The following is a 12,925-nucleotide window of genomic DNA, read 5'->3' as shown; positions in this document are numbered from 1 at the left end:
TGTCAAATTTTTCCATGGTATTATATTAGAATTTAAAAAGCTTGTATTAGTAGTCTATTGCTGTGTAACAAATTACCACAAATTCAAGGACTCAGAGTTAACACAAACTTACTATCTTACAATTTCCTTGGGTCAGGGGTCTGGGTATGGTTAGCTGGGTATTCTGCTCAGGGTCTCACCAGGCTGAAATCAAAGTGTCAACCAGGCTGTGATTTTCATCTGAGGCTCAGGGTCGTCTCCCAAGCTCAAAGGTTTTTGGCAAATTCTGTTCTTTGCTGTTGTACCACTGAGGTACCTATGTCCTTGCTGGGTGTCAGACATTGCTGTCAGCTCCTGGAGGCTGCCTGTACTTCCTTGCCACATGGCCGCCACAGGCAGTTCACAATGTGGATGTATGCTCTCTTCCAGGCCAGCTGGAGCATTATCTTTCTTTGACTTCCAGCTCCTCTCTAGTCCACTACAATGGAGTTTCCCAGAAGATAAATTTTATATTTTGACTTTCATTGTTGAGAAGATAACTGTCAATCTAATTGTGCTTCTTTTGAAGGGAATCTGTCCTTTTCTTCAGGCAGCTGTTAAGTTTTTCTCTTTTTCCCCCTTTTTCAGACATTCTAATGGTATGCCCATGTGTGTATTTCTTTTTGTAAGTAACATATTTGGGGTATACTTAGGGCCTCTTTAATCTGTGCACTGATGTCTTCTTCAGTTTTGGAAAAATCTCAGCTTTTTTCTCTTCAGATATTGTATTTTCTGTATCCATTCTTTCATTTTCTTCATGACATCTCTCCCACTTTACTAATCCTCTTATCAGTTCTTTCTAGATCTCCTTAAATGTAGAGTGACTGTTCCTCGGTCTTAGCTCCCAAATTCTTCACTGCCTCTTTAGTGCTTTAGTGGCTTCAAGTGGATGGTTTAAAATATTTTGTCCAGCTTTTGTTGTTTTGAGTGACATAGTTGATCCAAATTACATGGTCTATCAATATCAGAAACAGAAGGCCTCTTATAATTCATTCTGTAACATCTGTAGTTATGGGCCCCTTTCATTCTTAGTATTGTTTAAGTCTATTTATTTTTTTTTTGCATTTTTTCTTAATTTTTTATTCTTATGTTAATCACCATATATTACATCATTTGTTTTGGTGTAGTGTTCCATGATTCATTGTTTGTTCATAACACCCAGTGCTCCATGCAGAATGTGCCTTCTTTAATACCCATCACCAGGCTAACCCATCCCCCTACCCTCCTCCCCTCTAGAACCCTCAGTTTGTTTTTCAGAGTCCATCATCTCTCCTGGTTCGTCTCCCCCTCTGACTTACTCCCCTTCATTCTTCCTCTCCTGCTATCTTCTTCTTTTTCTTTTTTCTTAAAATATGTTGCGTTATTTGTTTCAGAAGTACAGATCTGTGATTCAACAGTCTTGCACAATTCACAGCACTCACCGTAGCACATACCCTCCCCAATGTCTATCACCCAGCCACGCCATCCCTCCCACCCCCAACCACTCCAGCAACCCTCAGTTTGTTCCTGAGATTAAGAATTCCTAATATCAGTGAGGTCATATGATACATGTCTTTCTCTGATTGACTTATTTCACTAAGCATAACACCCTCCAGTTCCATCCATGTCGTTGCAAATGGCAAGATCTCATTCCTTTTGATGGCTGCATAATATTCCACTGGGTATATATACCACATCTTCTTTATCCATTCATCTGTCAGTGGACATCTTGGCTCTTTCCACAGTTTGGCTATTGTGGACATTGCTGCTATAAACATTGGGGTGCACGTACCCCTTTGGGTCCCTACATTTGTATCTTTGGGGTAAATACCCAGTAGTGCAATTGCTGGATCGAATGGTAGCTCTAATTTCAACTGTTTGAGGAACCTCCATACTGTTTTCCAGAGGGGTTGCACCAGCTTGCATTCCCACCAAAAGTGTAGGAGGGTTCCCCTTTCTCCACATCCCCGCCAACATCTGTCGTTTCCTGACTTGTTAATTTTAGCCATTCTGACGGGTGTGAGGTGGTATCTCATTGAGGTTTTGATTTGGATTTCCCTGATGCCGAGCGATGTTGAGCACTTTTTCATGTGCCTGTTGGCCATTTGGATGTCTTCTTTGGAAAAATGTCTGTTCATGTCTTCTGCCCATTTCTTGATTGGATTATTTGTTCTTTGGGTGTTGAGTTTGATAAGTTCTTTATAGATTTTGGATACTAGCCCTTTATCTGATATGTCATTTGCAAATATTTTCTCCCATTCTGTCGGTTGTCTTTTGGTTTTGTGGACTGTTTCTTTTGCTGTGCAAAAGCTTTTTATCTTGATGAAATCCCAATAGTTCATTTTTGCCCTGGCTTCCCGTGCCTTTGGTGATGTTTCTAGGAAGAAGTTGCTGCGGCTGAGGTCGAAGAGGTTGCTACCTGTGTTCTCCTTTAGGATTTTGATGGACTCCTGTCTCACGTTTAGGTCTTTCAACCATTTGGAGTCTATTTTTGTGTGTGGTGTAAGGAAATGGTCCAGTTTCATTCTTCTGCATGTGGCTGTCCAATTTTCCCAACACCATTTTTGAGGAGACTGTCTTTTTGCCATTGGACATTCTTTCCTGCTTTGTCAAAGATAAGTTGACCATAGAGTTGAGGGTCCATTTCTGGGCTCTCGATTCTGTTCCATTGATCTATGTGTCTGTTTTTGTGCCAGTACCATACTGTCTTGATGATGACAGCTTTGTAATAGAGCTGGAAGTCCGGAATTGTGATGCCGCCAGCTTTGCTTTTCTTTTTCAATATTCCTCTGGCTATTCGGGGTCTCTTCTGGTTCCATACAAATTTTAGGATTTTTTGTTCCATTTCTTTGAAAAAAGTGGATGGTATTTTGATGGGGATTGCATTGAATGTGTAGATTGCTCTAGGTAGCATTGACATCTTCACAATGTTTGTTCTTCCAATCCATGAGCATGGAACGTTTTTCCATTTCTTTGTGTTTTCTTCAATTTCTTTCCTGAGTATTTTATAGTTTTCTGAGTACAGATCCTTTGCCTCCTTGGTTAAATTTATTCCTAGGTATCTTATGGTTTTGGGTGCAGTTGTGAATGGGATCGACTCCTTGATTTGTCTCTCTTCTGTCTTGTTGTTGGTGTATAGGAATGCCACTGATTTCTGTGCATTGATTTTATAACCTGCTACTTGACTGAATTCCTGTATGAGTTCTAGCAGTTTTGGGGTGGAGTCTTTTGGGTTTTCCACATAAAGTATCATATCATCTGCAAAGAGTGAGAGTTTGACTTCCTCTTTGCCGATTTGGATGCCTTTGATCTCTTTTTGTTGTCTGATTGCTGTGGCTAGGACTTCTAATACTATGTTGAATAGCAGTGGTGAGAGTGGACATCCCTGCCGCGTTCCTGACCTTAGGGGAAAAGCTCTCAGCTTTTCCCCATTGAGAATGATATTTGCTGTAGGTTTTTCGTAGATGGCTTTTATGATATTGAGGTAGGTACCCTCTATCCCTATACTCTGAAGAGTTTTGATCAAGAAAGGATGCTGTACTTTGTCAAATGCTTTTTCTGCATCTATTGAGAGGATCATATGATTCTTGTTCTTTCTTTTGTTAATGTATTGTATCACGTTGATTGATTTGCGGATGTTGAACCAGCCTTGCAGCCCAGGGATAAATCCCACTTGGTCGTGGTGAATAATCCTTTTCATGTACTGTTGCATCCTATTGGCTAGTATTTTGGTGAGAATTTTTGCATCCATGTTCATCAAGGATATTGGTCTGTAATTCTCCTTTTTGATGGGGTCTTTGTCTGGTTTTGGGATCAAGGTAATGGTGGCCTCATAAAATGAATTTGGAAGTTTTCCTTCCATTTCTATTTTTTGGAACAGTTTCAGGAGAATAGGTATTAATTCTTCTTTAAATGTCTGATAGAATTCCCCTGGGAAGCCATCTGGCCCTGGGCTTTTGTTTGTTGGGAGATTTTTGATGACTGCTTCAATTTCCTTAGTGGTTATGGGTCTGTTCAGGTTTTCTATTTCTTCCTGGTTCAATTTTGGTAGTTGATACATCTCTAGGAATGCACCCATTTCTTCCAGGTTATCTAATTTGCTGGCATAGAGTTGCTCATAATATGTTCTTATAATTGTTTGTATTTCTTTGGTGTTGGTTGTGATCTCTCCTCTTTCATTCATGATTTTGTTGATTTGGGTCATTTCTCTTTTCTTTTTGATCAGTCTGGCCAGGGGTTTATCAATCTTGTTAATTCTTTCAAAGAACCAGCTCCTAGTTTCGTTGATCTGTTCTAATGTTCTTTTGGTTTCTAGTTCATTGATTTCTGCTCTGATCTTTATTATTTCTCTTCTCCTGCTGGGTTTAGGCTTTATTTGCCATTCTTTCTCCAGCTCCTTTAGGTGTAGGGTTAGGTTGTGTATTTGAGACCTTTCTTGTTTCTTGAGAAAGGCTTGTATTGCTATATACGTTCCTCTCAGGACTGCCTTTGCTGTATCCCAAAGATTTTGGACAGTTGTGTTTTCATTTTCATTGGTTTCCATGAATTTTTTTAATTCTTCTTTAATTTCCTGGTTGACCCATTCATTCTTTAGTAGGATGCTCTTTAGCCTCCATGTATTTGAGTTCTTTCCGACTTTCCTCTTGTGATTGAGTTCTAGTTTCAAAGCATTGTGGTCTGAAAATATGCAGGGAATGATCCCAATCTTTTGGTACCAGTTGAGACCTGATTTGTGACCTAGGATGTGATCAATTCTGGAGAATGTTCCATCGGCACTAGAGAAGAATGTGTATTCCGTTGCTTTGGGATGGATTGTTCTGAATATGTCTGTGAAGTCCATTTGGTTCAGTGTGTCATTTAAAGTCTTTATTTCCTTGTTGATCTTTTGCTTAGATGATCTGTCCATTTCAGTCAGGGGGGTGTTAAAGTCCCCCACTATTATTGTATTGTTGTCAATGTGTTTCTTTGCTTTTGTTATTAATTGCCTTATATAATTGGCTGCTCCCATGTTCGTGGCATAGATATTTACTATTGTTAGATCTTCTTGTTGGATAGACCCTTTAAGTAGGATATAGTGTCCTTCCTCATCTCTTATTACAGTCTTTGTTTTAAAATCTAGTTTGTCTGATATAAGGATTGCCACCCCAGCTTTCTTTTGGTGTCCATTAGCATGGTAAATGGTTTTCCACCCCCTCACTTTCAATCTGGGGGTGTCTCTGGGTCTAAAATGAGTCTCTTGCAGACAGCATATTGATCGGTCTTGTTTTTTAATCCAATCTGATAGCCTGTGTCTTTTGATTGGGGCATTGAGCCCATTTACATTCAGGGTAACTATTGAAAGGTATGAATTTAGTGCCATTGTATTGCCTGTAAGGTGACTGTTACTGTATGTTGTCTGTGTTCCTTTCTGATCTTTGCTGCTTTTAGGCTCTCTCTTTGCTTAGAGGACCCCTTTCAATATTTCTTGGAGGGCTGGTTTCGTGTTTGCAAATTCCTTTAGTTTTTGTTTGTTCTGGAAGCTTTTTATCTCTCCTTCTATTTTCAATGACAGCCTAGCTCGATATAGTATTCTTGGCTGCATATTTTTCTTGTTTAGTGCTCTGAAGCTATCTTGCCAGTCCTTTCTGGCCTGCCAGGTCTCTGTGGATAGGTCTGTTGCCAATCTAATATTTTTACCATTGTAGGTTACATATCTCTTCTCCCAATCTGCTTTCAGGATTTTCTCTTTGTCTCTGAGACTCGTAAGTTTTACTATTAGATGTCGGGGTGTTGACCTATTATTATTGATTTTGAGAGGGGTTCTCTGTGCCTCCTGGATTTTGATGCCTGTTTCCTTCCTCACATTAGGGAAGTTCTCTGCTATTATTTGCTCCAATATACCTTCTGCCCCCCTCTCTCTTTCTTCTTCTTCTGGGATCCCGATTATTCTAATGTTGTTTCATCTTATCTTATCACTTATCTCTCGAATTCTGCCCTCGTGATCCTGTAGTTGTTTCTCTCTCTTTTTCTCGGCCTCTTTATTTTCCATCATTTGGTCTTCTATATCACTGATTCTCTCTTCTGCCTCATTTATCCTAGCAGTTAGTGCCCCCATTTTTAAGTCTATTTTTGATCAGTCATGCCACAGACCTGTGAAATTATTAATTTCTTCTAATTCTATCAATTTCATCAATCTTTGGATTTGTTTCAATCAATCTATTATATGCATTTTTATTCCTTCTATGTTCCTTGCATAATCTATTCTGTGATTAAGTTGGTAGCTTAATTTATTACTTTTTAACACTTCCTTTTTTCCTAATTAAAAAAAGTATTGCTCTAGGTACATCCCACAAAATGGTAAGTAGTTTCATTACTAATTTGGGGTTTGTAAACTTTTCTAATTATTATCATAATCAATTCTTGTGTTGAAAGCCTGACATGAGGTATCAGGCAGTAGGAACCGAGGTAAATAGGCTTTCAGTGGGAGGTTTTGTGTTAGGTGTTAGGCTGTGTTTAATGTTTGCTGTAGCTGTGGTGTCAGAGGCTAAAATTTGCTCACATGTCCTTGCTTTTGTCTCCTTTGCTGTCTTTTTTTGTTTCCCTATAAACTCCTTCTTAAATAGGGTCTGAGTGTTGCAGATCTTTCAGCTATGATCCTTGAAAATCCACAGCCTTATTGATGTGGTGGTAAGGTACAGGGGAGGGGAAACATTCCATAGTCCTATGATTAGGTCTTGGTCTTCTAATGAGCCTGTGTCCCTGGGCTGTAACAACCTTCACAGGTCCCTCTCAGTTTTGTTTTGTTTTGTTTTGTTTTGTTTGGCTTTTGTGTGTTTGTTTTGTTGTTGTTGTTTCATGGATCCTTCCCCAGATTTGTTAGATTCTCATCAAATAGTTTTCCTTGAGGGCAGACAGGGTTCTCCGGGCTTATTTCAAAATGCTCACTTGTCCCTTCCCCCTGCTGAAGCACAAGGGGATTTTTTTCTCATCTTCATCATGAGAATCTGGTGGGGCTGCTGGAAGTAAAACTCATGAAACTATAAGGGCTCCTCTGAGGGCAGGCCCTGAGGAGATTTTATCTCTGAAGTTAGCCCATTCTCAGTCTCCAATAACTAGTCAATTTCCCTTTAAGTATTCTGACCAGGCTCCAGTTGCAGGCTCCACTCCCAGAAAGTTGTGATTTTCTGTCTTCACTTGTCTCCCAGTTTTGGGAGTGGTGGTTTCCCCTGTGACTTCAATTCTTTGATAGATCTAAGAAGTGTTGTTGATTTTCCATTTGTTTACCCTTATTTATTGGTGAGGGTGGGAGTGCGAGCCCTTTACTTCCAAGCTCTTTACTCTTTCCATATTGGACTAGTCTTATATTCATTTCTTGGTAAATAGGTTAATTACAATTATGTTTCTTAATTTCCAACCATATGGGTTTCTTCTAGTTATCATTTTGATACCGCTTTCTAACTTAACTGCATTATGGTCAGAGAACTTGGTCTATGTGACTTCATATCTTTGAAATGTTTTGAGATTTGCTTTATGGACTCGTACATGGTTTATTTTGAGAAATTTTCCATTTGTGTTTGGTAATATGTACCTGGTACCTGTTACTAGGTCAGTCAGTGTGCTGGGAGGAAATGGTTGGCATACTTAAATAGGACTAATGAAGGTGCTTACCAGGATATGGAAGGATTAAGGGGAATCAAAAATGGATGGTGAATCATCCTGGGCTCTCAAGAGCAGGGAGCAGGTACCACCTTATGGGGACAGGAAAGGGAACTGTAGAAGGCCACCTGATGGTAACTCTGGGACATCAGGGAAGGAGCAGGAGAATAAACATCCTCACTCCTTCTTCTCCTGCCTTCCTCTATCCTACTAAATAACTCTTATTAGTTGAACCCGACCAGTATGTAGAGGCAACAAAACCCATTGAGGCAACCAACAAAGGTCTGTCTACCAGGACAGAGACCAGAGGAAAAGGTGTGTATTTCATTCTAGAGGGGCAAAAGAAAGTATCTAGCACACACAGAAGGTAGAGTGGACCTTTCCTACAAATGGAACATATGGGTGGGGAAATATAAGCATTGGTGAAAGAAGGAGATTGATAAAGTGAATGAGAAAAATATTGACATTGTAGGAAGTATTCCCATAAATATTCCCACATGGTTTTCATGGGTTGCACTAAATGGCATGTGCAGGAGTCCTGCTGCAAATGAGCAAAGGTGATGGATGTTAGGATTTAGTTTGGCAGGAATGTGAGATTTATGGGAACAAGGGAAAGATGACTGTTGGGTGGGTGAAGTTTGGGTTGAAGTAACAGAGGAAAAGGGCAGAACTTATGTAGGTGTCCATGCTTGTGGCAGGCAGGAGTGCATGACTGGATAGGAAAAGTCTTATAACTTGGGAAAACTGGAGGCATAGAAGTAGGCTCAGATAGAGACAAACACAGTGGTTTTAGAGCAGGTTTTATCACAATTACTTACATAGATTGTTGCCATGGCAGTGCCAGGAGAAAGCTTGCTCACAGTAAACCAGAAATAAGATAGAATTCTGAATTCTAAATTCTTGGTTTCCTCCTGCCTCTTCTTTTCCCATATCAATACCTCTTATCATCTTCCCCATTCTGCTCTTTTAATACTTTATCTCCTGACCAGGGTTACTCAAGCTCAGCACTAATGATTCTTGGGCTGCAGAATTCTTTATTGTGGGTGCTGTTCTGTGTATTGTAAGATGTTCAGCAGCATCTCTGACCTCTACCTACTAGGTGCCAGTAGCACACACCCTCCCTCGGTTGTGACAACTAAAAAATGTCTTCAGATATTGCCAAATGCATCTGGGGGAGAGAATCATCCCTGCTGAGAACCCCTGTCTAGACATTAGGTAACTGACTAGGGGTAGGGGAGAAAGAAGAGATGTGAGCAGCGTCTCAGGAAAGGTAGTGTATTATAAATAAAAGAAGACATAGGAAGGAATCTTTTGAAGAAAAGGGAAACATTTAAATTGAACAACAAACATCCAGGCCAGTGACAAAATCTTCCAGTAGAAGCAGACAAATACACGAATAAGTTAAAGTGCTCTTTTTATATTCTTATAAAATGCAGATGTCACTGGAAGCTTCCCTGACCCTAGGAGATTTTGTTCTATAGCTACCACTCCCAGTTCACAGTCTGGGGAACTGGGTGCTGTCCTCAGACTTCCTGCTCTTGCTTCTGCCCTCCCACCTCCCCACTAATAATTCACATGTATTTGGCATATACCTCCTCCTCTTGCTTCCTTTGAGGAGTAATACAATCCCATTCAGCAGTTCTTATTTTTTCTGGGAACTTCTTGGATAATTTTGATGCCACCATATAGGGATAACATCACACACCTCTTAGCATATTTCTCCCACCCTACTGCTCTTTCTCCAACTTCTGTAGATTCCCTTGTTTCCCTCATGGCTTTCGGTATGCTCTTTTTTCATAGATGGAGCTCCTGCTATTTGCCTTTGCCCAGGAAAGAAATACTCCAAAGAATGGACTGGTCATCCTATTACTTCCTTCTGTTTAAGCGCCTACTACCTTTCCCCCAATTTTGGAATAAACTTTTCCATTTCATTACACTTGCCCCTCCAATCGTGAACATATATCAGTAAGAGGAATTTGGAAGGATCAATGTAGTTGATTGGTTAAAATCAGACAGATGAGCATTAAACATCAACAGGATCTTCCAGGTCTGATGCTAGTAGGAAGAAAACTATGGATGCTTTTTCCTGGAGTTTTTCAGCATTGGAGAGTTATGCAATTGTCAGGGCTTGGGGAGGGAGCTTCTCTTCCAGGAGGCTTCCCACTAGACACACTCAGACTGGGCCAGGCTGGTCCTCCCAAGGGCCCTCACCATGGCCCTCTTCATTTCCTTGTTTTGAAAACTATAGATGTTGGGGTTGCACATGGGGGTATGATGGCATAGAGGAGGGAGAAAGGCTTGTCTTTGTCAGGGCCATGTGTGCTGCGAGGGTTCATATAAGAGAACATGGCTGAGGTGTAGAAAAAGATGACCACAGTCAGATGGGAAGCACAAGTAGAGAAGGTCTTTCCACGACCTGAGGAGGAGGCTCTGCCAAGGATGGAGGCCAGGATGTGTGCATAGGAGATGACAATGAGCACCATGGGGCTGAGCAGCACCACGATGGCATCGGCAAAGATCGTCGTCAGACTAAACTGGGGGTCTCCACAAGAGAGAGCGATCACTATGGGGGCCTCACAGAAGAAGTTTTCTATGTGGTTGTCTCTACAGAACGGACCACGAAATGTCATGTAATCAAGCAGAATGCCATTGATCAGCCCAAAGAACCAGGCAGTGCTTACCAGCTTCACACAAACCTGCCGGCTCATGATCTGGGCATAGCTGAGTGGGTGGCAGATAGCAACATAACGGTCATAGGCCATAAAAGCCAAGAGGATGCACTCGGCCACACCCATAGAGAAGACCAAGTACATCTGGGTCGAGCAAGAGACAAAGGAGACAATGTGGTTCTTGGCCACCAGGTGGATCAGCATCTGTGGGATGGTGGTGGTGATGAAGCAGACATCCAGGAAGGACAGGTGGCCAAGGAAGAAGTACATGGGGCTGTTGAGCCTGGGGTCTGTCCAGGTGATGAAGATGATGAGGCCATTCATGGCCATGGCAAGGCTGTAGAGGGCTGAGAAGAGGGCAAAGATCAATGCCTGAGTGGAAGAGGAGCTCTGCTCAAAGCCCACGAGGATAAACTCTGCCACTGTGCTGCCGTTCCTTAGGTCCACCATCTGCGGCCTGCTTGAAGAGGGAAGACAGGAAAAACACATAAGAGACAGTTGTGTATAGATGCTACCTAGTTGTATAAAAACAGATTGCAGACAAAGGAATGAAAAAGAAAGGAATTTTAGTACACTCCATGTGAGTCAGGAGTGTCATGGGCACTGAAAATGCTAGTGCTGAAACATCTGGGAACCATGTGACAACGTTTTGAAGAAAACTTTAAAGAAGACTCAAGCAGAATCTGAGAGGCCCATTTAAATATTAAGAAAGCACTTGTGATGAGCACTGTGTGTTATGTATGTTGAATCATTAAATTCTATTTCTGACACCAATATTACCCTTATGTTAACTAACTAGAATTTAAGTGAAAAACTTGAAACAAAAATAAATGAAAAAAATAAATTTATAAATAAATCTTACTGGGTTCTGCATCTAGAAGAGTGAATTTTCTTTTTCTGTGTAATTTCAATGAGTAGAAGTCAAACTAGAGAGTAGAAATGTCAGAGAAAAAAATGACTGATATTTCTAATTGTACATTTTTCTTCTCTTTACTATAAAAGTAATGCCTGTTCATTATAGAACATCTAGAAAATACCAAAAAACAAAAGCAAAATTAAGTAAATTAAAAGAATCACCAAGACAGTACAGTACTGGCACAAAAAACAGACATATAGATCAACGGAACAGAACAGAAAACCCAGAAATGGACCCTCAACTCTGTGGTCAACTAATCTTCAACAAAACAGAAAGAACATGCAGTGGAAGAAAGACAGTCTTCTTCAACAAATGGTGTTGGGAAAATTGGACAGCCACATGCAGAAGAATGTAGCTGGAGCATCCCCTTACACCATACACAAAAATAGACTCAAAATGGATGAAAGCCCTAAATGTGAGACAGGAATCCAGCAAAATCCTAGAGGAGAACACAGGCAGCAACCTCTTCAATCTTGGCTGTAGTAACTTCTTGCTAGACATGTCTCCACAGGCAAGGGAAATAAAGGCAAAAATTAACTATTGGGACTTCATCAACATAAAAAGCTTTTGCACAGCAAAGGAAACAGTCAACAAAAGCAAAAGACAACCCATAGAATGGGAGAAGATATTTGCATATCAGATAAAGGGCTAGTATCCAAGATCTATAAAGAACTTATCAAACTCAACACCCAAAGAACAAATAATCCAGTCAAGAAATGGGCAGAAGCCATGAATAAAGATTTCTCCAAAGAAGACATCCCAATGGCCAACAGACACATGAAAAAATGCTGATCACTCGGCATCAGGGAAATACAAATCAAAACCACAATGAGGGACCGCCTCACACCAGTCAGAATGGCTACAATTAACAAGACAGGAAACAACAAATGTTGGCGAGAATGCAGAGAAAGGGGAACCCTCTTACACTGTTGGTGAGAATGCAAGCTTGTGCAGCCACTCTGGAAAATAGTATGGAGGTTCCTCAAAAAGTTAAAAGTAGAGGTACCCTATAACCCAGCAACTGCACTACTATGTATTTACCCAAAGGATAGAAACGTGATCCAAAGGGACACCTGTACCCCAATGTTTATAGCAGCAATGTCCACATTAGCCAAACTATGGAAAGAGCCCAGATGTCCATCAAGAGATGAATGGATAAAGAAAAGGATGAAATCTTACCATTTGCAACAACGTAGATGGAATTGGAGGGTATTATGCTAAGTGAAAGACAATTATCATATGGTTTCACTCATATGTGGAATTTAAGAAACAAAACAAAGGCTCATAGGGGAACGGAGGGAAAAATAAAATAAGATGAAATCATAAAGGGAGACAAACCCAAAGAGACTCATACTTATAGGAAACAAACTGAGGGTTGTTGGAGGGGAGGTGGGTGGAGGAATGGAGTAAGTGGGTGATGGGCATGAAGGAGGGCACCTGATGTAATGAGCACTAGGTGTAATATGCAAGGGATGAATAACTGAACTCTACATTTGAAACTAATAATACACTATATGTTAATTAATTGAATTTAAATAAAATAAATAATAATCACCCAGAGAGAAACATATCAGTATTTTCATTCATGTCTTTTCAATTGTTTTGTTTTCTATGTTTATATTTTAAAAGCTTTTAAGATCAACATAAGGCCTGAGTAGAACCTGCCTTCAAAACTTAAATGTTGGGGAGAAGTATATCTTCAGGACGA

General features: G+C 40.5%; 1 protein-coding gene and 1 long non-coding RNA gene across 2 annotated transcripts in view; one reads left to right on the top strand and one right to left on the bottom strand.

Moving 5' to 3' along the window:
• Nucleotides 1–12,925, top strand: part of LOC141370744 (uncharacterized) — a 27,984-nt gene extending 15,059 nt beyond the window's left edge. The window contains exon 3 of the long non-coding RNA XR_012375049.1: nucleotides 11,304–12,925. This is a non-coding gene — a long non-coding RNA (uncharacterized lncRNA). The remainder of the gene's footprint in view (nucleotides 1–11,303) is intronic.
• On the bottom strand, nucleotides 9,855–10,631 carry LOC112832247 (olfactory receptor 10AD1-like). Its single transcript, XM_025882807.1, has one exon. The coding sequence runs from the start codon at nucleotides 10,629–10,631 to the stop codon at nucleotides 9,855–9,857; it is 777 nt and encodes a 258-aa protein (XP_025738592.1).

The sequence above is a fragment of the Callorhinus ursinus genome, unplaced genomic scaffold (assembly GCF_003265705.2).
Source record: "Callorhinus ursinus isolate GAN/ISIS: 27379988/994484 unplaced genomic scaffold, GSC_fseal_2.0 scaffold44, whole genome shotgun sequence".
Classification (NCBI taxonomy): domain Eukaryota; kingdom Metazoa; phylum Chordata; class Mammalia; order Carnivora; family Otariidae; genus Callorhinus; species Callorhinus ursinus.
Note: the sequence above shows the minus strand (reverse complement) of the source record. Positions and strands in the feature narration are given on the sequence as shown.

Coding starts and splice junctions, on each gene's coding strand:
- LOC112832247 (XM_025882807.1), bottom strand. CDS start 10,631: ATGGCCATGAATGGCCTCATCATCTTCATCACCTGGACAGACCCCAGG.